Source organism: Nannospalax galili, unplaced genomic scaffold (genome assembly GCF_000622305.1).
Source record: "Nannospalax galili isolate Female #2095 unplaced genomic scaffold, S.galili_v1.0 scaffold52, whole genome shotgun sequence".
Lineage (NCBI taxonomy): Eukaryota > Metazoa > Chordata > Mammalia > Rodentia > Spalacidae > Nannospalax > Nannospalax galili.
The window spans coordinates 3,200,368-3,225,535 of NW_008334003.1; the positions used below are offsets into that span (position 1 = coordinate 3,200,368).

At 39.4% G+C, this 25,168-nt stretch overlaps 1 protein-coding gene across 9 annotated transcripts in view; it reads right to left on the bottom strand.

Annotated features, from left to right (window-relative positions):
- The window catches only part of Elavl2 (ELAV like RNA binding protein 2), a 155,745-nt gene extending 130,825 nt beyond the window's left edge, over window positions 1-24,920 (bottom strand). For 2 of the 9 annotated variants that reach the window (XM_029561534.1, XM_008828942.2), the window contains exons 1-2: window positions 24,786-24,920; window positions 24,439-24,534 (exon numbers count right to left, since the gene is read on the bottom strand). In XM_029561534.1, coding sequence (XP_029417394.1) covers window positions 24,439-24,465 — 27 coding nt within the window. In that variant the 5' untranslated portion in view covers window positions 24,466-24,534; window positions 24,786-24,920. Of the gene's footprint in view, window positions 1-731; window positions 1,368-24,438; window positions 24,557-24,785 lie in introns of those variants that run through there. The other 7 variants (XM_029561533.1, XM_008828939.3, XM_008828941.2 and 4 more) reach the window with 4 other exon arrangements.
- Window positions 24,921-25,168: the final 248 nt, after the last annotated feature.

A 25,168-nucleotide genomic window follows, 5' to 3' on the forward strand; every position in this document is an offset into this window, starting at 1 on the left:
GGGCTCGGCGGCCGCCGCCCTCCGCCCGAGCCGCCCCGCTCGGCTCCAGGCGTCTTATTTACGCTTTCCTGAACAAAGGGAATCTCGTATCCGGCACAGGCTCGAGGCTTCGGCCGCAAACTGACTATTTCTTTTAACTCTGAATGTCGACCCTGCAGTCGGTGGCTGGGAGTCGGCGTACCTGGCCACTGCGAGTTCTGACAGCTGGCGACCACCGGCCCGCCCCGGCCCTCGGCGGCGGGTACTTTCCTCAGTCCCTACAACTCGCTGCCTGCCGCAGCATCCAAATCCATCCGGCCACCCCAGCTCCCCAGCGCGCTATCTGCTAATGCAATGAACCGGGTTCGGGCTGGTCTAATCCGCTCCTCCAGCTGCTTTGCCAAAGTGGAGGCATGCATCCCCCAGCACTCAAGTTCTCTTCCCACGAAATGAACTTCCAACCTCGGTCCGAAGCTCGCTCACATCCGCCCCCCATTGCAGCCTCGCTCGCCCCTGACCACGTCCACCGCCTAAGTTTCTGCCACTGACATTCTCGAAAATCCCTACGTTCAGCCTGCGCCGGTCCACGGTCTCTTCCCAGCTCTCCGGAATTAAAAAGCAGGCAGCCTCTTTGAAAGCAGGCAAACATGTGCCGTTAACTTCACATTCTGCATTCCGCTCACTTACAGGTTTTCTGGATTTGCCAGCGCATCGCTGCAACTAATGATTAAAGAAACCGAACCGAAACTTACCTTTCTCCCTTAAGGTTTTTGTGTGTGTGTGTTTTTAAAGTAACGGTGCAGTTCTCCCAATAAGGATGTGCAAGAAAGCTGCCGGAGAGTTCTCAAGACAGCACGAAACCTAAACTGTGCTCGGCTTAAAAGAAGCAAATAAAAAGAAATGCTTTCGACCCCAAAGTCCAATGCTAAAAGAAATGGCGAAAAAAAATACGACAGGGGAGGGGAAACTTAAAAAGGAGAGTTTAAAAAGACGGAGAGACTACCCTCTATTGCCTTTCAACTAAACAAAAAGGGGCAAGAAAAACAAACCAAGGAACAAAGAAAGAGACGAAAGAACGTTTTTGTTTTTGTTTTTCAAAAAGATGTCTTTCTCCTCGTTGCTTTTTAGTAGGTCGCTACAGGAGTAAGCTGCTGCATCTCTGAGTGAGAACAGAAATAAAGGGGAGGACGGCTTAAAAGGGAGGTGGACTGGACCACAGATTTATAGCACCGGATCACCAGCCCTCCTCTGCCTCCGCACTGCCGTGTGTGCAGCTGCTCGCCCGGCTCCTATCCCGGGCAGCACGCGCGGAAGTATACGCCGAGTTGCGCCACAACGCAGCTTGCTCATCGCCCCAGGCTCCGGATTGGTCCAGACCCTTCCACGGAGACCGCCCCGGCGAAGCTGGGCCACGCGATTGGCTGGGGCCTTGTGTCACTCTCGAGAGCTCAATGGAGTCCCGTTTCAAGGTAAGTTGTGCGGGGAGGTACACACGGCGAAGGGAAATGCAGAGATGGGGAGAGAGCAACGTAGGCGGGTTGGAGCTGTACTCTCAGAGTTTGCGATGTGGCACCACCTCCTTTCCTCCTAAATCTTTCTGCTTCCGAAAGAGTCCTTGTTTCTGCCACCACAGCTGCATCTTTGGCATAGTTCTTTATAACATTACACTCTGTCCGGTATGTATGAGTCACTGAGAGCTCCTTCCCTTTGATGTGAGAGGAATGAATGTACAACCAGTACTTGTTCGCATGCCTTTTTCGGTTTCTGTTCCCGTACTGTTAAGGCAACTGTATGTGTCTTTCCCTATTTTAATATGTGCGCATTGAAAATTCTCATACTGTCTTGCTCTCTCGCACCCTCGCTCTCGCTCTCTCTTCCCTTTTAGGATAAGATGAAGTCAGCTTTCAATTAAAGCTGTACAGTTTGAATTATCTTTCAGTTCATATCAGAATAGAAAAGGGTAAGCTAAACATCCTGTACAGGAAAACAGGTAATGAGTAGAGATAAGGTCCTCAGGTCCTTCCCTTGAGCAACTGTGCATAGAATTAGAACAAGCCACTCCTCTGCATTTGCAGCACTGCTCTTGGACCACACATGGACTGCTGACAGTAAAGATACCCCACTCTTTACCAGGGTTTTTCCTTTGAGTATTTAGAAAGTTTAGCCAGAAGACCAAGTGCTGTGGATGTTTTTGCTTTATGGATGATGATTGCTTTCTCACAACCCCATATTTAATTAATATTCAGGAGTCTGAAGTACAGTTTTGTTCATATTTATTTCTTCCTTTAAGTGAAAGTGAGGTTGTTGGACTTGAGTTATAAGAAGAGACAATATCCACTTGACTTACATTCATTTCTAGTTAGAATTTCTTCTTTCAGTTTTAAGATAGTATCAACTTCCTAGATAGTACATTTCTTACACAATCTAATGTAGCTTCTCTAAGAAATTATTTTACCTGGTTTTTTGTTTTGTTTTTTTGGCTACTAATGGCTGTCCTTGTTAATGCAACAGAGAAGGCACTGGTAGACGGTTAAAGATTGCAGAAAGGAAGGGTGTCATAGAATGGGATGAGAAAGAAAGCAAAAAGACTTGGAAGTGTGGAACAAAGTAAATCAGTTCCTTGAGAATGTCCTTCAGTGTTGATAAATGATTAATGGCAAAGAACCAGGGACCTGTTTATCTCTGGTTAGCCTGTCTAACAATGTCTGAGTTCTATTGCTCTGCATGACAATAACTAGGGTTTGGGAAAGAAGGCCTGAATCTATATGTTATCTTATAATTAGCATTTACAATTCTCATCCCCTGGCCCCACCTCTACTTTTTTTATAACAGTAGCCCTTGGGGTCATAATTCCTACTTAAATTTGGTACAGGGTGTCTCGGGTGAAACTACTAGCAGTACTGAAGAAAAACAAAGTAGCTTATAGAAGTGGAGTCAAGAAGCTAGATGACACACTGCGACACTATCTACTATGGAAGTGCGAGGAACGCAGTCATACTACCTCAACTGAAATACAATTTAGGCAAAAGTATACTACCATCTGATTTAGCCAGACTTATCTAAGAAATGAATTGTATTTTCTCCTTGTGACCATGGTTGAACATTGGTATTGCATTAGTTTTTTATGTTCAAATAAACTTCTCAACATTTCTAAGAAAACCCTTACCATTATAACTATAGAAGTACCTTCTGATTGTGTGGAAACTAATAAAGATATTACATGGAAAACAGTAAGCTTTTGTATTCAGATGCAAAATACTAAGTTCTGTAGATTTGGTGCATATGTTTGTTCTCAGTTTGGCAGAGAAGCAAGTATTTTTCAAATTATTGTCATATTCAACATGTTGTCTTTTCTCTGTAAAGTGGACTTACCTAGAAATTGAAAATATCTTAACACATTAGTTTGCTACATAAATAAGACAGTTGTTGTTAAATTTTAAACCTTTTAAATGAGTAAGCAACATTTATTTTTCTAACTTTTAAAGATAAAACCAAAGACAGCTGCCTTGAGACAAATGATATCTGAATGTAGATTTTATTTTGAAATTCACATGTCATATCCTGAACCTTAACATATACGGGACTTCTGGCAGTTAATGAAGACTATAGGCAAACATCCCACCTAAATTAAGCAAAAATATGAACAACCCCTCTAGATCGATAATTAAGTAAAAGAATCATGCTCTGGCACCTGAACTTGCATTAGATAAACATCTTAAAGATAGTCAAGCTCTGATTGTCATGTTAGCTCTGACATTATCCTCAAGGTCCTCGGTGCTGTTGTGACTTACACCAGAAACTAGAGCTTTCAAGAGAGCTGCTGAAAGCCTGGAGAAAAACTGATGCAGATAAAGTTGCAAAATAATGATTCTCAAAGCTGAAAAAGTAATGATTCCAATTGATTATTCCACTTGTTTCCTTATAAAGAACATGTCCCTCACAGGAATTCTTAAAGCTATTGTGGACAATGTTATTTAAGATAAATAACCCCCTTACACCAGTCCTCCTGAGGGAAGAGAAGGAGTGATTTTAACATTTTATAATTAAGGGTTTCTACATACTACTTGTAACTTTTTAAAATAGTAAATAAAGCAGCTTATGTGCATGAGTTGATTATATTTGACTTAGTGTGGAAATTCAAAACAGTGGATCCTCTCAGATGAATAAAAACTCTATTCTGTTTGTTGAGCTTTCAAGAGGTTTTGCATTCATAGTATTTGAAACATGGTATTTTAATGCCTGCGTGAGAGATATGCGCGTTATAGAATCTGGCCACTATCCTTTTACTTATCCTTCTGAAAGTTGTTTATCAACATTCTTTCCGCAGTTTGAAAAACAGGAAAAGCTGTGGATAAATTTGACACCTCTGAGATTCTGGCAGCCGGACAGGGGAAAGGAGGGGAAATTAGCACCATGGACAGAGACCTGCCGTCTGGGCCGAAAGTTTACGCAGCACGGTTGGTACGGTGTTTTCTACCTCTCCCTATGAGACACGGAAAACACACTTTGGGAGGACCTTTCATTCCACGAATTTGAGGCAGACACTGTCCTACCCCGTAGTAATAGTTTCTTTGGAATTAGGCTCGCTTTTGTTAGGGCTCGGCCTTTGTGGCAAACCACCGGAAGAGTTAGCTGCATACCCCCCCCTGCCAGAATCCTCCAAGCGCTCATGCAAAATAAATGCAAATCCAGGTAGTCTTGGAAAAGCCTGGCAAGCCCACTCCAGAGTTTTCCATCTTGGATTTCCCAGTGGGAATGACATTAAGAACACCTAAGTTCACCCTGGCTCATCTATCCAGTTCTCTTCTGGGGTGATTTCAACACACCCTGGCAAAGAGGCAAAATCTTTTACCCTTAAGGTGAGTAAATCCAGACTGTTTTGCAGAGGACTCTATTATACTGCAAACGCTTCCAGCAGGGAACTGTGTCTCTGGTGGCAGTGATCAGGATCACAAACATCCTTTCCTTTATCTTGTGTCTTAAACTACTGTTCCAGGGGAAAATACTGTAAAGTAACTCAATCAAGGAGAATTTCTCCTAAATCCCGGTTTCTGTTTTACCTAAAAACATGTAGATTATTTCAATGTTCAAAATTTTTAATAAAACTAGTTAGCAGTAAATCTTGTAGACCACCCTTTGTGCCCCCCCCCGTCTTTTTCTTTTTTTTTTCCTGGACAAAATTTATATGAATCTCATTTTCCTTTAAATCATTCGCCTACCGGTTTCAGACCACGTTCTGTCGTACGTGCCCCACAGTGTTCCAGAAAAATGTATTTGCAGCCTCTGACCAACAATCATTTACGGAAACACTTCCAAGAATATCCTCAGATTTCTTCCGTCTTTTACTCAGTAGGAACTTTTAGGGGGATCAACTGCAACTTCTGGGAGGATAAACTCACGTGCGGCTAGCGGGAAAAGAAGCTTGCAGGAAACGCGGCGAGGGTGAGGGAAAACCTGGAGGTGGTACAGGGCAGATCAGAGCCTCGTGTCCGCGTCTTTCAGGGATACTAACAGCTTCTTCCTGAAGCCGGTACGTCTCATGCAAAATTAATACAAGTAATTAAAAATAGCAGTTTCCAAAGTTAAAGGAAACCATCTGTCTCAGACGGGTAGCAATCAGTCTTTTTTTGCCGGCCCCTTTACCCAGACCTGGGAAGAAACGGTTTTTCTGCTTCCGATGCTCGGAGGTCCTTTCTTAGGTTGAAGATTTATGTTTCCACTTGTGTGCGATCCACGCCTAATTTGAAATAATAAAGCCTGGCTAGCAACCAGTCAATCAGAGCCACACTGAGCGCGGGCGTGCGCCCGGCCCCCAGCTCCCTCAGGTCTGCAACTCTTTCCCCCCTCTCCGCCCTCCCTCCTCACTCCTCTTTTCCTCCCTCCTCGGCTCTCGTACCCCCCCCCAACACACACACACTTGTGTTCAGATCAAGCCCTTGCCCCACCGAGCATGCGACGGCACGGGGCACGGTGACAAAGGCGGAGTTTGTATCTGAAGACTGAGGCCCAGGGAGACCGCGGCTAGAGAAACAGCTGCCTTATCAGCCTGCTGCAGAGATGGAGATGGCTGGAGAGGTCCTCAACAGATAATCACTTGAATAGGTTTGCAAAGCGCCAAACTTCACGCTTGATAAGCCCAACCCAATGTAGAGGGCAGCCCAGATTCTGCGCCATTCTGTTTCATCTGGGCTGTAAATTAAGAAATTGAAATTCAGGTGGCAGAGGCAGCCGGCTGCTGATAGACTGCGAGAGTAAACTGACATTAAAATGCTTTCGGCTGGCAGAGAGGGGGCGCCTGCCATGGGATATTGAGGTTTGTCCTTTATATGGGGTAGGGGGTGGGGAAAAGAAAAAGGCCAACAGGTTTTTTTAATATTCGGTAAGAGGATGCTGTGAGAAGTCGGAAAAGGCATGCCAAGGTCCTTCAATTTCAAAACTATGAAGTGGTGTGAAGTTAGTGAGCTAGACCTTAGGTAACAATGGAAGCCAGCCTGAGTGAAAGGGGAATCAGCTCAGAGCAGGGGCCAGAGGAAGGGGATCCCAAAAGGACTCCAAAGTTTTCCTTTCATTGTAAGAAAAGCAGGTGTCAACAGGATACAGGAGTTTCCAGAACCTGAGGCTAACCTTCCCTTTAGCTGAAAGCTGACAGGGCCTCTTCCCGGCTCAACTACTGAGAAAAATCCACTTAGCCATTTACAGAATTAACAGTTGCATTCCAGCTTCCTCCCCTTCTACCCAGGCCATTACAATGGGTGTTAGCAAACTTGATTCCAGGTAAGTACTATGATATCAGCTTTTCCACATAGCACACTTTTATCTACAGCCCTCTGTCTGCTTTAAGGTTTAAAGTATTCATTATTGCAATAAATATGACTCCCAAATTTAATATGTATAAAGACCAACATCGCCACTGACCTTTTCTTGATCCCCTAATGACCTGGCACTGTCCCTTGTTCTTTGTGTCTTAAGTAGATTGCTTACAAGTCCACTGGTGTCCAGTTAAGCCAATGAGAGGACACGTTACATTTTCCACATTTGTATCTTGTCTTAAGAGCTTCATTTTAAAAAAGTGCCTTCAGGTGACAAGACACAGTTAATCCACCTTCAGAAAATCAATCAGTTTTTATTTTGTTTAACACTCAACTTTAGATCAATGCCTTAGCACACATAACCGAAAATACAAAGGCTGTTTCAACTTGCAGGTAAGGAAAAAACAGGTAAATTTGTTAGAAAAAGTGATGTGAAAAAAGCTCTAGGATTCCTTTATATGCTTCAGTAATTATTAAAGTATTCTGATATATTAAAATGAGTTCTTATGAACTCTGAAGTTATCTGATTTCTTGCAGAGTGATAAGCAAACACATATATTATCAGTTATGGAATCTCAAAGACATTTCTGTTGAATAATTATATATGAAAAGACTTTATACCATGTAGCACAGAGAAGATGTGTTCATCTTTGTAAAGGTTTTTCATCTTTGTAAATAAAAGTTGAGCCAGGCGTGGTGGCGCACGCCTTTAATCCCAGCACTTGGGAGGCAGAGGCAGGTGGATCTCTGTGAGTTCAAGGCCAGCCTGGTCTACATAGTGAGTTCCGGGACAGCTGGGGTGACAGGGAGAGACCCTGTCTCAAAAAGATGAAAAAAAAAAAAAAAAGTCGAGTGTGTGTATGAATCAAGTACTGTGTACTCTTTAATGAGGCAGAGATTTATGGTTATATACACTAACCTATACATTAGCCTTTTTTTCCCATGTTATCATTTTACATGATGTTATACTGGTTTCAATAATGTCTACTATGTAAGCATTTTGAGAAATATTCCTCTCATCACTTCCAGCATTTTAGGCACTATGATAGCGTGCAGTATCCAGATGAATAAGATATTGCTGTACTTGTTTAAAAAAAGAGACACATTTGAATTAGCAGGTTAATTAATGAATCCTTAAGGTATGGGTTCTGTTTTTATTTTATTAATCAATATATACACAGTGAATTATCTGAACTATTTATTCATACAGGTACAACTTTTAAAAGATATGAAACAAAAGATAAGAGATATTTCATGAATTTAAATTATAACATTTCAAAACTAAAAGATAACTTTAAATTTTGTGAGTAGAAAAATGCTTTAGTATGAAATTAATATGAAAACCCTTTCCACTAATGAAGAATATATATGGTTTTTAAAGGCATGGCAATCCATTTTCAGTAGTGAAATCTAACAAAATATTTGGCAATATCAAATTTGTTTCCAACAGGATTTCCTAGTATCAGCTCCTCTCTTAGGAAATGAGATAGCATGTAGCTAAGGCCAAGAGTCTTTCTGCGACATGTAAAGGAAAAACTACTGGAAGCTTTTAAAATATCCAAAAGTGGTAATCTTTTTCTTTATAACTGATCATCAGTCTGTTACCAAAATTATCGGACAGAGTTAACTATATTTTTTTCAAATATAGCAGTTATCATCAGGTAAGAGTCAAGTGAGTGACAATTCATTCTATTTCTAAATATTTATTCCTCATCTATCACAAAAGCTCATTTCAATTCAATTCAAGCATCTTTTGGGTGCCTATCGCGTGCCAGAGTAACAGAACAAGATTACAGACAATAAATGTTTAACGGAAATCAGATTACCTTTTAGGAAGCCCTAGTGAAAGAAAAAATTAGGAGATCTAAATAGCTCAGTAAATGTGTTATATAAAACATATTCACAATATGCCCATCTGTGTTGTTGTTACTCCTTAGTCATCTAAATGTTTGTGCGCTGTAATTTTTAATGGTAGAGCTTATGGAAATTTTCTCCTTGAGATAGAAATCATAATAATCCTTTTCAGGAGCTATAATTTTACAAAGTAAGAGCCTGGGTATGAGTTCAGCTCACGTCGACTTGAACCTGATTCTGCCATGGTAGAGCCTTCCTTGGACTCACTTTTCACCTTTACGCCTTAGTTTCCTGATCTATAAAACTATGATAATGATGATCAATTTAGTATCGCTGTGAGGTTAAATATAATCACAAGTGTAAAATAGTTGAAATTACTGCATGGAAGAAGTGGGCATTACATGGTAGCTCTGATCATGGGCATTTTTCCTCCCTAAAGGTGGAATCAGAATTCCTGCCTTACATACTGTCTCTTAAATATTTTCATTTGCTCTCACTAGTGCCCTCCCTGATATGTTCTATGATAAATATCTTCTCACATTTCTAATTGTAACTGAGTTTAAAAGGCCCCAGAAGGCACAAAAATCATCTGTCTGCCCTGTTATGTGACTATAATATATTTCCCAATACAATTTCATGATTCACCCATAAAAAGTTGTGGATCGTCAAAAAGAAACTAACTCTGAGATCCCATTTGACTGATATAATAATAAAAATACCTTAGATTTTTATGGTATCTTTTATCACAAATAGCTCAATGCACTTTTACATATTTATCATGTTAACCCCAGGGGGTGAGAGGGACATAAATTATTTCCATTTTCAGGGACATTACAGAGGCTTGAGGAATTTAGGTAACATTTCTAAGGTTAATAGAAATAGAGTGCAGGTTTCCTGAATGTCAGTTTTTCAGCAATCTGCTCCCTCACTGGCATTAATTATGGCTATTGTTATTTAAGTTAGGCTCAAATGTTAATGTTTGGCATTAAGTATAGCTTATAATTCAACTAATGACTTGATGAAATCACATTTAATCAAATGTATAGCACCGACGTTTAATCAAATTAAGATATTTTTATTTTATGTGAAGATACTTTATTACTGTTACATACATGCACACATGATCCAGGCTTATTTTATACTTTTTTTTAAATCCCCAAACATGATTTAAAAGTTACTGGTCCTTTATGTCAATGAGAGAAATCAATACCAATGTCCTTTATCCTAGGCTCATTCTTCCTTTACACAAGTATTTTATATGCTATTACATTTGCTCTGTTTACATGGGCTAACAGTACTTTCCACTCCAGTAGTATTTGAAATATCCAAAGGACTATAAAGGCAGACTGTAAAGAGCTTTTAATCATAGGTTTTTTGTTGTTGTTGTTGTTGTTTTGAATAAGACAAAATTGAGAACTAATATCCAGTTGGTATTGTAAAACACAGACTACCAGAAGAATACTAAGCCTTGCTTGTGGTTTACAGCTTCGCAGTTTCCTACCGGGCTAACTTTGTGATGGGTTGGTAAGGACACAGCTACAGATGTGGACTTCAGTAAGTGAGTTGGAAGGAAACAAAATTTTGCAGGCTAATGAAAGAACAAATTTAAACTTTTAGAGGTCTTACTTTATTTTAGGTTACTATAGAAAACAGATGCAATGTTTTTAACTTTCAGTAGTGCCTGCATCCTTTAAAGTACCTTATAATTTGATAAGACTGACCCACTCAAGGGTAAGGATAGTCATGTGACAGACTCCTGTGAGGAATTAGCAATAGGAATAAATGCCTAAGTGTGTGTACAGAGTAGCCAGATCTCTTGCTTACTGTTGTTACACTCCAATTCATCTTAGCTCTTCGTGGCGATAAGGTTAAAATAAAAATCTGTTTTTGTGATCAAGCATATATGTACATGCGTTTTGAGGGCAAGGATGCTGTGGTAATAGAAACAAAATCCCATCCCTTTGGTCACTGTTGTTCTCACATTAGAAACTAGAGAATATGGTTATTTAAAATGTCAGTTTTTGTAAACAGAAGTTGGAAATTGTAACATGAATGAACAGTGTTACAGACTGTGTAAGCTGTTTGAGTAACAAATTGACATTGCCTTGAATTATTTTGACACAATTTACTGTGAAATTCTTATTTCTCTCACTGATATTTCTAGATTCCTTGTGCAGACAATGAAAGGAAAAGTCTTTCTTTTATGCCAGCACTCATTATTTAACCCACGGAGCATTGGTGTTCTCTGGAATAGTAGTAATTTCTTAGATGCAAAATGAATACTAAAAGATGCATTTCTTGGGGCTGGAGAGATGGCTCAGTGGTTAAGAGCACTGACTGCTCTTGCAGAAGACCCAGGTTGGATTCCCAGCACCCACATGGCAGCTACGAACCGTCCTTAACTCCAGTTCCAGGGGAATCCGAAATCCCCTTTTGACTTCCATGGCATTGCACGACATGGGTGCACTTACATACATGCAGGCAATACACTTGTACACATAAAATTAAAAAAAAACATTTTTTAAAAAGATGCATTTCTCTTTTTAAATCATATCAAGAGAATACATGAAAGTTTAAAGCTCTTTAGAAGGGCTATAAAAAGAGGAAAATATTAACACGTTTTACAGTGTTCAGCCTTCAAGTTGAAGGATCTTTCTATAAATCTACTGCATGGAGAGTGGAGCGTACAGAGAAAATGGAAGAAGTTTTGAGAGGTAAAAATTACAGCAGTTTGGTGAAAGAGACCAGGCTGGCTATAGTGGAGGTAGTAGGTTGGAAAGCACAGGTGTCATGTTGGTTTAGCAAGTTTAAGTCACCATGCTGGCTTTGAAAGTTAGCTCAGGGAAGTACAGATATAAAACTACCAGGACAGGTTACACCATTAACTACTGCAAATTTTGGAAGTGCCAAGCAGAAAGAGACCGAAAGGTACAGGAATGAGAACCAAGACATAAGCTATATTAAGAAGCAAAATTTTGTCTAAAACTCAAAACCTCTTGCAATGAAGTAGCTGGATCAAAGAATAACGAGAGAGAGAGAGAGAGAGAGAGAGAGAGAGAGAGAGAGAGAGAACTGAGAGGTGTTGAGGAGGAGTTCATGAAAGTGTTCTGATGGCCAAAATACATCTTCCTGGCACTAGAAAACTCATAGGATTCTGCACAAAGAATATGTTTGCAACAAGCCCAAGATTGCTGTGTGGAAAATGGAACCAGAGCCTGTGAGGCTGGCAACCTGCTTAACTTTGGATGCCTCTAAAATACCTTTGTGCCTATGGAGGCCTTTAAAACCACTGCGGTGAAGGTGTAACTTGTGTTATTAATCAGAGATCCCTGGACTTAAAGGACACAGGAGTCCTAGCATTAATTATTCCACTGACTAGTGTTTCCCTTCACCAAGTCATTCTAGTTAAATCTCATGATTCCTAGACTAGATTGGTAATGATGATAATGATGACATGACACCTACATGCTAGTGGCTTTCCAATGGTCTACCTGCTCCAAATTGGGCATCTTATGCTCTTCCTGTTGAAGGCACTGAGAAAGTTCAGCAACTTGCCCAAAGATATATAAGTAGAAACTGACTGTCTTTAGAACCCACATCCTTAGTATATTATCTCCCAGGTACCTTCTGGATATAAAATGCAACATCTTTAAAGATAGTAGAAATTACAGATGACATAACACTTAAAAGAGAACAAACCATAAGGAAAATAGATATTATAATTAACACAAAATTAACACAAAATTACAAAAGTAATTATATTCTATGTCTTATCATTCTACTGCTGACAAATGGAAGTGAAATACAACCAATAACTGCTTCTCTCTTCTTTAAAGTGATTCCAAGAAAAGTGCCTGAGGATTTAAGAAACTCCAAGGCCTCCTAAGATGTTCTCTAAGATGTTCTGGAATTTTAGGAACTTGATTTAGTTTTTTGGGTATTTAAGAGGTCTGCTCCATAACCATAAAATAAATAGCTAGAAAGCCATTGAAAGTATGATGTATAATTATTATTTCATTATATGTGAGGATTTTGATGAAACAGTGAGCTTATTAAACCTTATATAAAGGATTTTCACTGAAATGTTGTACTTAGAACTGAAATGTTGTACTTAGAACAGCAGCTATTTGAGCAGTTGCATAGACTGAGTGGTCAGAGCCAATAAGGTCCTAATTTGTGACTTAGATTCAGAGAGAGGTCAGATTTGCAGCTCTGAGTTTTAAAGATTATAAACAAGATAAATCACTAATAAAAATAAATGCTTAATGAAAAATATGACAGTGATACAGCCACTTCTCAGACCTGCTATTCCAGTTGCTTAGACTATATCACTCATCATTATCCTGCCCAATTAGAATTGATGAATATTAATTAAAGAAAAAAATAAAGTACTTCCTTCATCTACTACCTTCCTATATTATGGAAAGAAGCCAGGAAGTTTCTTTCTTCATTAATTAATAGTTTCTTTTACCTCTTACAGTTTTTCCCACAGCCAGTAAAGAATCTCATAAAAAAAAGTTTCCCAACTCAAAAATGACTTGCTTATATTTTTATGGCACATAAATAACTGAAAACTATAATACAGTAAATAATTATAATGAGATTGAACAAAAACTGGCTTGCTGACAGGTACCATTTAGTGAATTGCTATTTCAATGCCCTAAACAGTCACCCGAGTTAATTCAATTTTCCTATTATTTAATTTTTGTCTTTAAAATCACTCTTCAGAGAACAGGAAAGTGGCTCACAGTCTAACTCTGTAAGATGATTCAGTGTCAGCACTCCCACTTATTTCATTGTACTACTTAGAAGTATTCTAAAATCATGGCCAGGTGCTGAACAAGAGCTACAAGCAGATGCTATTTACCGTAAAAGAAGATCATGACTAAATTTTCAGTATTGTTACCACTGGAAGAGAAGATACTGGAGAAACATTTTGTAATTTTGTATTTTAAAGTGCTCCGTTACTATACTTTAAGCTGTAGGAACTACATAGTAGATCATTTTTAGGTATAAATTACAACTGTCTTTACAAACCTTGTTCACCATCACAAAGGACAGAAAGTACTGCCACCTCACACGCTCACTCGTCTGACTCATGGCACAGTCTTGAATAATTTTAAACCAAACATGACTGTGGCAATCAATTCTTGTCTGATTTATTGGGCATGAATTAAAGTCAATTTAAAAACCATTTTTGGTGCAATTCAAGGGGAAAAATATATAAACTCAATATATAAACTCATAACAAACAAATTTCAGTCCTAGACATGAGTCATCACTATTTTCAATATTAGTGTCATCCTTAAATCGGAAGAAAAAAACAAACTAACTAAAGTTGCATAGTCCACTCCGGAAATGGTGTTTATCAAAAATGAATTTAGATAATTGTTAACATTTTTCATAAGAAATTGACCTGAGAGGAAATTCATGCAATTCCAACATCATCTCCTATCTGAATAATTTCTGCAATGAAATTATGGCAGCTCCTTAAATTTTTAAATTAAGAGCTGAGGTCAAAAGTGACCTTTATACAAAGAAAGCAAAGCATTTACTTATGATATAAAAGTAACTTTTACCTATTAGACCATGTAGCCTTTCACATGAATATAGTAGTTCTTTTTAAGGCTACAAAATGAGACAATCTTTGTATGCTCTGGATATTCTTAGGGTAATCAAAGCAGCAAAATTGAAGCTTCTGGGTGGGAAATTGCAGCTATAAAATAGAGCCATACATTTCCCTTCTGTATATTAAAAAGACTTTTTAAGTTCAGAGTTGTGGCAGCTAAAAGTGTTCAAGCAGACCCGAATTCTGGTTTTGCATCTCCCACTGGCTTTATGAGTTTAGGCAAGTTGCCCAACATTTCTAAGTCTCAACTTTATCATTGGTAAAATGGGCATTGAAAATAATAGCCACCTTTTAGGGATGCTGTGAGCATTAAGTGAAAAAAGCGCTTGTCAGGTGTTTAGGAGAATGTCTGCTGCAGAGTTCTGAGGGCTTTGTATCCTGCCTCTTCCTACCTGGGGGTTGGGGGGGGGTTCCTTTTGAGTAGGGATGCCTGGTCTCACCCTGAGAGATTTCACTCAGTAATTCTGAAAACTGTGTAGGCAATTCTGATTAAACACTGATTTAAACCAAAACATAGTACAGCGTTTTCCAGTCAATGCAAACATTTCCCCTTGGTCAGCCAATGTGGAGTGGCTTGAACCATTTGTGCTCTGCTCTCTCTGTTAAGCAGATTAATTAGAATAATTGCCAAATGCGTACTTTGTCTCATGCTGAAAAAAGTTTAGCTGTGATATCTTAAGATTTTACTTACATTCACATGGCGGTGAGGTCATAGGACAAGCACCATTTCCTGCTAGTAAAATGAGAGATAATGCTGGGAATTGAGAGGTAATGCGGGGGAATTACAGACTCATTCCTGGCAAAGATAGATTTTGGTCTCTATATTTGCAGCTTTACTTTTATTTAATAAACATAAGTAAGATAAGCCCATATGCCCAAATTAATTTCAGTTACATTTTCCTGTTCAGTTAGTTCATGTCTAAATACGCTACTTTAAGATAAGCAAGAAGTCTTCTCAATAATAGAGGTCAGGGGTGTCACAGTTAAGAAAATAACTACCAGGGAAATATCAATATCTATATCTATATTTATAGATAGATATGTCTGACCTGACATGACAACTCTATAAGGTACTCACTGTGATTGGGAGTGACTTTTAATTAATCACAACTAAATGATACTTAACACTTTTTCATTAGTTTAGAAATTAATTTATTACATTAACAACTTGTCTGTCACTTTAGAAGGAACAGAGATACTTTCCTAGTAGATCTTGGGCTTTCACATTACCAGTGAAGGGGGCAGCACAGCCTGAGGAGGAAAAAGTATATTCAGGTCCTGAAGGTGGGCAGAGATGGGAAACGGGAGATGAGAAAAACCTATTTTTGTGAGGGCAGGACTGGGTACAGCAGGTATATTCTCAGATTTAAGCCTTTTAAACAATTCATTGGTAGAACATCAAAAGGGATGCATACCCAACATTACACATACACAAGAATTCAGGAAAATTCCAGTGCTGCCATACTATCAAATAGAGTTTTTAATTCAGCGTTTCTAGAGAGCAGACCATCGATATACTTTCCCTGGATTTAAGAATGCAAATTGCATAGATTACCTAGGCGCTCACTGTGAAAATTCTTATTCCCTGGGGGCATTATACCTTCAGGCTTTAGAAATGACTCTGCAGTCTAGATATAATTTACATCATGCATTGGCAAGCTCTGTTAAGATCAAGGAGATGTTGATTAAGATGCTGATGAGAAAGGCTGATAGGCCCAGATTCCAATTCCTATATATGATTTGAAAAATAGCATATATGTCCATATTAGGTATATCAGGACACGTTTCCTTTTTCTAAAATGAATTAGGTTTTTTTTTTCCTTTTCAATATGATTCTCCAGTTTTAAAATCAACTTTGAAGCTAAATTCCCCATGTTAAAACTCAAGTAAAATTAGCTGAGAAACCTGCTGAACTATCATGAGTGATGATAAATCAGAAAAGAAAAAGGTATAGCAAAAATGAAACCCTTCATTTTCTTATTTGTGAATTGTTTTATCTAAGATTAGTCTTAGACAGTTGGACTCTAAAACATGGCCCTTTGAAGTTTAGGAGAGGTGAGAGCTCTTGCAGAGTTTCCATGTAACCAGCAGGGAAGTGCTTTCTCATAGAGAACTTTAACATCCATGGACTCTGACATTCTGCTGTCCCCTGGGCAACAGTTCAGGACCCGGTCTGTGCCTTCAGGAGGACAGTCAGTAATATATATGGCCAGAAACATAGTCCAATGCAAGCCAGCTTGGTGACCACCCTACAACTGATGAGCAGAAAGCTCAGAGCCGCTCTATCTCCCTACTGCGGAAAACCACCCTCTCTGAGCATCACCTTCCTGACCTATGGTCAGATCAGGAGGCTTCTCACAAGGATTCCTTGTGAGATCCTTGATGTCAGACTTGGGATTCATCATCCTCTTAGAATTATGAATAGCATTTTTTTGCAAGTTCTTTAGGAAGTTTCCCTACTATTTGGATTGCATTTGAGGTCCTTCTTAATGGATAGGAAATAGACAACTTCATTTTGAATACATTGGAAGAAGAGCAAGTGAAAAGAATATTTCAGAATAGTTGCCACTGCAGTCCTCGTCATTGTATCCTCTGGAGGCCTCCTCTCAGAATAGCTCAAAATATCTCCCCTCTCATTCCCTGTGGCCTCTGGCATTTGATGCTCAACTAACTCTTGAGTTGAGCCACTGGCTACGTATCAATGTTGGGATGAAAACACCCTCCCTACTTTCAACACCTCCTGCTAGTTCAATAAAGTGATGTTTAAATAACTGAACTGGCTTCAATGAACTGTACTTGCCATTTTTTTTCCTGCTTCTTAGCTAGATAAAATGGAGATAATTATGAAGTGGATGAGCAGGTTTAATGAAAGCCAGTTTCTTTTGGTATACTCCTGAAGCAGCAATCATCATCTGTTTGGCTTTTGAAGAGCAACAATTATAATCACTTAAACCCCCAAGGGGAACAAAAATAGAATTTCCATTAGCATATAAAATATACAGCTGGATTGGGCAAGCCTACAAAATTCTGGGGAAATCATTCTAATCTGAATGCTATTCAAGCTCACAAGTAAAATGAGTTCAAGTGTATTTTACATACTTCCTTCCTATAAAATAATACATAGAACAATGTTGAGAGGATTTTCCTAAAAACGAACACAGGGGAATTTAAAAAGAAAAAAGAAAAAAACTGTTGCCAGGAGAGAATCCCAGTAAGAATGGGCTAAACTATGTTACCAAGGTATCAGACAGCAAATGCACACTGCTGTGCACAGAAATTCCTAATCACTCCAAAGTGAAGTCAACAAAACTGCATACATCTGCGAGTTTCAGAAAGAAATAGGATGGTCTGAGCTTGACCAGCACTGAAAATTAACCATAAATAAGGACACTTTCAGCACTTCTTTTCTGAGGCAGACGGGAAAGGTACAAAGGAGCCCGTTCGTGCCTTATTGTGATGAAGCGGAACTCTCTTTTCTATCTAAAAACATGTTTCTATCAATTGCTCTCTTTATTACATCCCCCTTTCTCGCCAAAGCCCAGTTCACCAGCAATCTCCCTCAGCACTTCCGTTATTTAATTACTTTCACTTTGAGTCCCATTTTTGTTTGAGCATAGAAGAATAAAAATGGAGTTTTTGCTGGACCCAGTATGCTACCAGCAAGAAAACACTAACAGAATCAATATATTAAAGGCTTTCCTTGACCATGTGCATTTGTCAAAGGCAGTGTATCTGAGAAACTGCTCTAATGAATCTTGGAAAAACACTTGTGCTCCCTCATTATAAGTGACAGCAATATGCAAACAGAAGAAAGTGCATCCTTCCATCGCTCTGCATATCATTTGAAAATCCAATATTCCAATTTTTTAAATGAAAAGAAAACATGAACTCAATGTGCAAAACTGAGATGTTCTCCCAAGCGCCAATGTGATGCTAACTGCGGGCACTAGTGGCGCTGCCCTTGGTGTCCATACTTCAGACACCATTCACCTTGCTGCATACGGCCATCTATTGACATATCTGCTCAGACGTGGCTGTACAGTATTTGACAACATGGTAACATATCCAGCAGTGTACCCCCGTCCATGTGCTAGCGTTGTGCCTAATTGTCCAGCATGCAGTAATGTTCATTGACTGGAGTCTTTCATTCGTTTGTATTCCAAGATAGTCAAGTGTGTTACTACAGTAAGAGTCAAACATGTATAGAGTACCATCTGCGCCACATTATCAGATTTAATGGTGAAAGGTTAAGCCCTGAAAAATTAGAAATTCAAACCTAGATTTCTATAGCAATCCATATGCTATAGAAATGTTAATACCATCCTTAACAAAGGATAGTGGCAATTTTACATTTTATATTAAATATTTTTATGTTAACCTGCACTTTATTAGTTATTTATTTATATTTTATATGTATGAATGTTTTGTTTGCATGTATGTAAGTGCACCCATGTGGTACAAAGCCTGCACAAGCCAGAAAAGGGCTTCAGATCCCCTAGAACTGGAGTAACATGTTGTTAGCCTCCATGTGGGTGCTAGGAATCAAACCCAGGTCCTCTGGAAGAGCAGGGCTCTTAACCCCTGAGTCATCTCTCCAGCCCCTTAACCAAACTATCTATCCTATGGTTACTATTTTTGAAAAGTTGAATTCTTCCTTCTTAAAATGATCTCCAGTCTTATTAACTTTATAATCTTGATTTTAAAGAATTTAAACCATTACCACTGCCTTCCCAAGCTTTTTGCCCCTACCTGTCAAGGGGAGTGGTATCTAGCTTGCATTAGTCCACTCTTCATGGAAAATTTTCATGCTGTCATGCTGTGAGGGGCACTGAAAGTCCATACCATGGAACCTTACGCTAAACACAAAATGTAATGGCTTCATCTTCAAAAGAATTTTCAGGAATAATTTAAGAGATTACACTACACTAAATTTGGGGGGTTTTTGTTTGTTTTTTTTTGTTTCGTTTTGTTTTGTTTTGTTTTGTCTTTCTGAGACAGGGTCTCTCTGTAGCCCCAGCTGGCCTGGAACTCACTTTGTAGACCAGGATGGCCTCTAGCTCACAGAGATCTGCCTGCCTCTGCGTCCCAAGAGCTGGGATTAAAGGCGTGTGCCACCATACCAGGCTAAAAGCCTAAAATTTAAAAAGACGAACAGACCACCTTTCAAAATGTTCTGCACTTAAGATCATTAATTCAAATGCTATATATGTATATGTGTGTATATATGTATATATATACATATTCATATATACTTCAAAAACTTTTTTTAGACAAGGTCTCACTATGTCATACACACTGATTTTGAACCTATGAGCCTTCTGCCTCAGTCTTCAAAATAGTTGGGATTAGAGGTATGAGCTAGTGAGCCCATTTTCAAATGCTTTTTACCAAAAAAGTTTATTTATAGTATTGTTGTGTATATGTGCACGCTTTGTATGTGGGTGGTGAGCATGTGGGGGTCAAAGAACATTTTGTGGAGCCTGGAGTCTTCCACCAAACTTAGGTCACCAGGCATGTACATCTTTACTTGCTGAACCTTCTTGCTGATGCTTTAATGCTTTTTAAATGTACAAGGTCTCTGCATTTTTATATAAGTAACAATATTACACCACACAACTGAGGAGCCAGTTCACTGCACAGTCACATGATTATTCTCAGTGCTTTCCTTTCTCTTTGCATGAAAATGAAATATTGAGCAGTTCTCTGTTGAATGTAGACGATATCCTTAAACATTTTTCCATTAGTACTTTGGACAACTTGATTGAATTATCTTGATAAAGATCTAAACACCTCCACTCAAATAACAAAACCCAAACTCAAGCAGATATACTGTCTATGCCCCAATCTCCCAGGTCCAAAGATTAAAGAAAGAAAAAAGCATTCTAAAGTGTTTATTGAAAGTCTATGGTCTCTTGGTGTTGAGGAGCACTAAGACAGGGTCCCAAACTGTAGCTCAGGTTGGCCTTGAACTCACAGTAATCCTTCTGCATCAGTGCTTCAAGTGCTAGGGTTATAAAAACCTAGCTAAGAATCTCTCATATTTTAATGTTTAAGTAAGAGTCATAGCCGGGTATGGTGGTGTACACCTTTAATCCCAGCACTCAGGAGATGGAGGCTAGCCTGGTCTACATAACAAGTTCCAGGCCAGCTAGAGCTACAGGAAGAACCTGTCTCATAAAACAAGAAGAAAAAGGGAAAAATAAATAAGTAGCAATCATAAAATGGAGCTATATTTGAAACTTTCAAACTTCTTGTGTAATTTTCTATTTTTAATTAGTTCACCAAATGAGGACAGTTCAAAAACTGGAGATTCTTTAATTACTGAACAGTTAGGGTAGAGATTGACTATGTCAAGGTAAATGCTGATTTAGAAGGTAACTACGGTGGCAAAAAAGTAGTCAAACTATTTGCTACTTATAAAATCACATATGATTTTATTATTTAAAAAAAGTTAGCATCATTAGGTATTTTTAAAATGAAAATTAAATCTCACTTGTTGCTAAGAAAACAACCAACACCCTGCTTATTTAGCTTTAGTTCCATTTTAGGGAAAAATGGGTTTGCAGTTAGATTTTTCTTTTATTAAGCAGGTGCTATGAATTTATTCAAAATATTTCATCAGGGGCTGGAGAGATGGCTCAGAGGTTAAGAGCACTGACTGCTCTTACAGAGGACTGGGGTTCGATTCCCAACAGCCACATGGTGGCTACAAACCATCCTTAACTCCAGTTCCAGGGGAATCCAAAGCCCTCTTCTGACCTGTGTGGCATTGCACAACCCAGGTGCACTCACATACATGTAGGCAGTACACTCGTACACATAAGATTTTTTAAATCCTCCATCATTATAATTGAGTTAATGTCCTTTCGTTTCTTTTTGGAATAGGGTAGAGAATATGCAGTAAATTCCCCATGACTGATGTCCCAGAGATGAAACAAGTGGCTAAACCATGTTACTGCACACAAACCCAACTGCACTGAATGGTTAGGAATAGTTCAGAGTACATTCTTTCTTCTGCAAAAATTGTTTTTATGATGCAAATTGCAAGTCTTGTAGACTACTTCTTATTTTTCTTTTATTTGATTCTCAATTTGTTACACTTTAGACCTGAGGTTGAAATGTGATAGATTTTGATTCAAATTTTCTCTATGTGATCTATATCTGACCTTAACTATTCAGTTTCTAGACCATATAAACCAACATCAACTGAGATGGTACACATCAAGCACTTACCTATATGGTTGGTTCCTGATAGGCACACTAAAAACGTTAACTGGTTAAGTTAATTCCTTAGTTATATTAGAGTATGTATTTAGTATATAAGATACACATTAAATTTATGCTAGTTAGAAATAATAAATGAAGATTATTTTTGTGCCTTAAAATTGTTTAATGTTGGAGCCAAAGAGATGGCTCAGCAACTAAAGGTACTTGCTAACAAGCTTGACAACTTGAGTTTGATCCTCAGAATCCATGTGGTGTAAGGAGAGAACTGACTCCTACAAGCTGTCCTCTGACCTCCCTGTGAGTGCCATATAGACACACACATGCACACATAATAAATAAATAAATAAATAAATAAATAAATAAATAACAAAAAGCAAATATCTGCCATTTTAAAAGTCTTACAAGTCTCTGTTCCAAAACATTATTTATCTTTGCCAAATTTATCTTGTTCTTGTTACACAGCCTAGAGGTTTCATGTTATTAAGGACCATTCTTTTGAAAATTTAGTGCTTCTGGAGTAGACTTGCCTAGCATGCTCAAGAGCAGCGGCAGGAAAACGATGTGTTACTTTAGGCATTCTTGTTTCCCTTCTTTGCTCACACGTACATTTCATGCCCTAGACATGGCAAGAGGTGAGACCTGCACGATAACATCATATTACGGAATCTGGCTGGCCCCTGCTTCTACTTCCACATCTCTCCACTTTTCTTCTTTACGTGTAAATAGTCATTCAAAGTAAACCAGTACTATAGGAAACAGTGACTGCTTGCCAGACTTGGAAACATTTAAGGATGTTTTTCTTATCAGCATAAGATTTCTGCAATTTTAAAATGTACTTGGGTAGAATATGGTTTAAGGAAAATATCAGATATGTGTTCCTAATGTGCTAATAACACACAAAAGAACATTTGTATCTTATGCATAAAACATGTATTTGAACTCTTTTTGTATTTTCTAGAATAAACAGTTTATAATATTGCATTCTGCTAGGAAGAAATTGAGAATATTTAGTAGCCTTATACTGGCACAGAACTATGGAACTATTGAGGGAAAATACCAGAGAATTATTTAAGTTATCCAATTTTTAAAACTATTTCTTGTGAATGTCTTCAACTGATAGGGTGCTTTCAATGTTAGGTGGAAGGCTGCAGTAAAGGTGAAGGTTTATTTGCGATGGAATGTGATAAAAATAACTCTGATTAAAAGTATTTTTCTAAATTAAAGTGTCTAATCTATTTTTGTCTATGTACAGAAGATATATTTAATTACAATTATCTATACAGTAGAAAATATTACATTCTTACCTTCATATTGTATACATAAATGCGGTTCAATATATTTATAGTTCAAGATTAATTAAATCTTAAATAGCTAAGAAAGTTGACTATTAAGAGCCAAAATGAATTATGTATCTAGAGACATTTTTAGTTGACTGAGGTCTAATGCCAGCTCCAAAGAAAGGCAAACGTCCCTACAAATGTATGTGTCATGCAAACTTCTGAGATTTGTTTGCCCACAAATTTTGCAGAACTGATCTTTATCCTGACACATTAAATAGTTTAATTGACCATTGAGTTCAGAAGCTCTAAAATTGAAAACAGTAACATTAATGGCTTTGAAGGAACTACTTTCCTGTGATAGTTACTACGAAGTGACAGAAACTTCAAGTAGAATAGGCCAAAAGTCACTTGCTATGAAGACATTTCCCTGGAGTACGCTCATCTGCACCATAACACACTCTACAATTATTTTTGCATGTCTCCTAGGTTCACACAGGACGTTTATAATCACTGAAAATAAGACTACATTTAGAACACATCTTGAGAAACATAAGCAATGCGGTAATATTAACACACATAAAAATTAAAATTAGGAAGAGGCTCAACGAAACAAGAACAAATCCCTTCAAGGGGCATTTTTGCTTCCATCTCATCCTTCAAATTGGCAAACTTAGTTTTGTCTCATCAGAGAACCTGCAGGTCCATTCCAATCTAGGACAGCCCAATCGTTTCCATGGCAACAGCTCTAGGTAAGTTAAAAAGCAACTAGATCTACAAAAAAAAAGAAAAAGACTACTGGGGCCTAGTGATTCTTTTTCAAATGAGATCAGTTTGGAATTCTCCAGAGCAGATGTTGGGTCCACCACCAAATTCAGAATTGTTAACTTTGCCACAAACCCTGTATTGGACGGGTAGCCATTCTCAGAAAAAAATGAATGAGATAAAAGAGTAAAACTTAGAAATCCTTCCCTGGAATACACTTCCAATATACTTCCAATTTTAAATCAAATAAAAAGGGATTCAGAAAGGTTGCCAAAATAATGTGCACACTTTACCTTAAAAGGTGTGAAAGAGAAGGCAATGCTAAAGTGGACACAAGCGAAGCCTTCCTCAGACCTTTGAAGACCACAACTTTTCCATTATGCGTTATTTGGTCCTCATTTCGCACTGAAAATTTGACCAAGAACACTGGCCTCCAGCGATGCTACCTGAAATCTAAGAAAGGGCGGGGGTGGGGGGGGCGCCGAGGTAGCTGATCTAGTTGAGGGCGACCCTATTGTTCTTTTCTCCTTTGGGGTTTTCAGTAGGGGCTCTGCAACTGACAAGTTCAGGAAGTCAGAGCTTCAGGGTTCTTTAGAAAACAGACAATAACCGGGTCTCCTCCGACTCCCTTCCCAGCACTTCTCCCCTGCTGTCAACTCTCACCCGCTTCAAATGCATCTCGGCCATTGCCTTCTCAACAGATTCAAATACACACAGAACTTTCCACTGACCACCACCAAAAGGAAAAAACCCATTAGTAGTGCTGGTTTTGTCTCTACGTTTAATCCCCCTCTTCCCTGCCCCCAACCCTTTGTGTGTGCGAATCCCTGCTTACCACCCACGGTCCCAGACCGGCATACCAGAAGAAATGGTAGTTTTGGGTTTAAAGTTCACTTACCACGGCCACCTCATAGTGCGTTGTCATGCTTTTTGCACTTAATTTTTCAAACCTGCTAGTGCAGGGCGCAGAACTGGGAAGGCAGGACTAAAGTGTCTGTAGTAATCACAACAAAAAGGAGAGAACATTCACCAATCAGAACCACATTCAAATGCGTACTCCAAGCCCAGAGCCAGCCAGGTTCAGACCACACCAGGGAGGAGGGGCGAGGTGGGAAAGCCGGGCTAACAAAAGGTAAGAGCGAGTCGAGTGGCCGGAGGGAAATTGATCCGAGCCGCCTTTTGACGCCCGACAGGCTTACACGCGGCAGCACCCGCAGCACCCCCGCCCCGCACCCCCGCGCTTACCCGGGCGCCCGCACTTTCCTCCAGCCGGCTCCAGTGCAGGACCGCCAAGCCCCATCGAAGTTCACCAGCCCTGCTGCGTGCTCCGGGGCCCGGCGGGGTCCTTCCAGGGCATCCTTGGCTCCTGGTCTGCGCCGAGCGGCTGCCGAGCAGCTGTGCGATCCCGCCGCCGGTCCGGCCGCCTGGCGCCGCACAATAGTCTCGGCTGGGTGCAGCTCATTAAGCTGCCCCGGAGCCCCGGGAACCGGGCAAGCGGAGTGACAGCGGCCCCTTTGTAACTGCGTGATGGATGCGGCCGAGGGTGGGGTCTGGGTGGGTCCGAGCTGCTAAGGAAGGTCGAGATCGCTCCGTCGGTCTCTCTCTCTCTCTCTCTCTCTCTCTCTCTC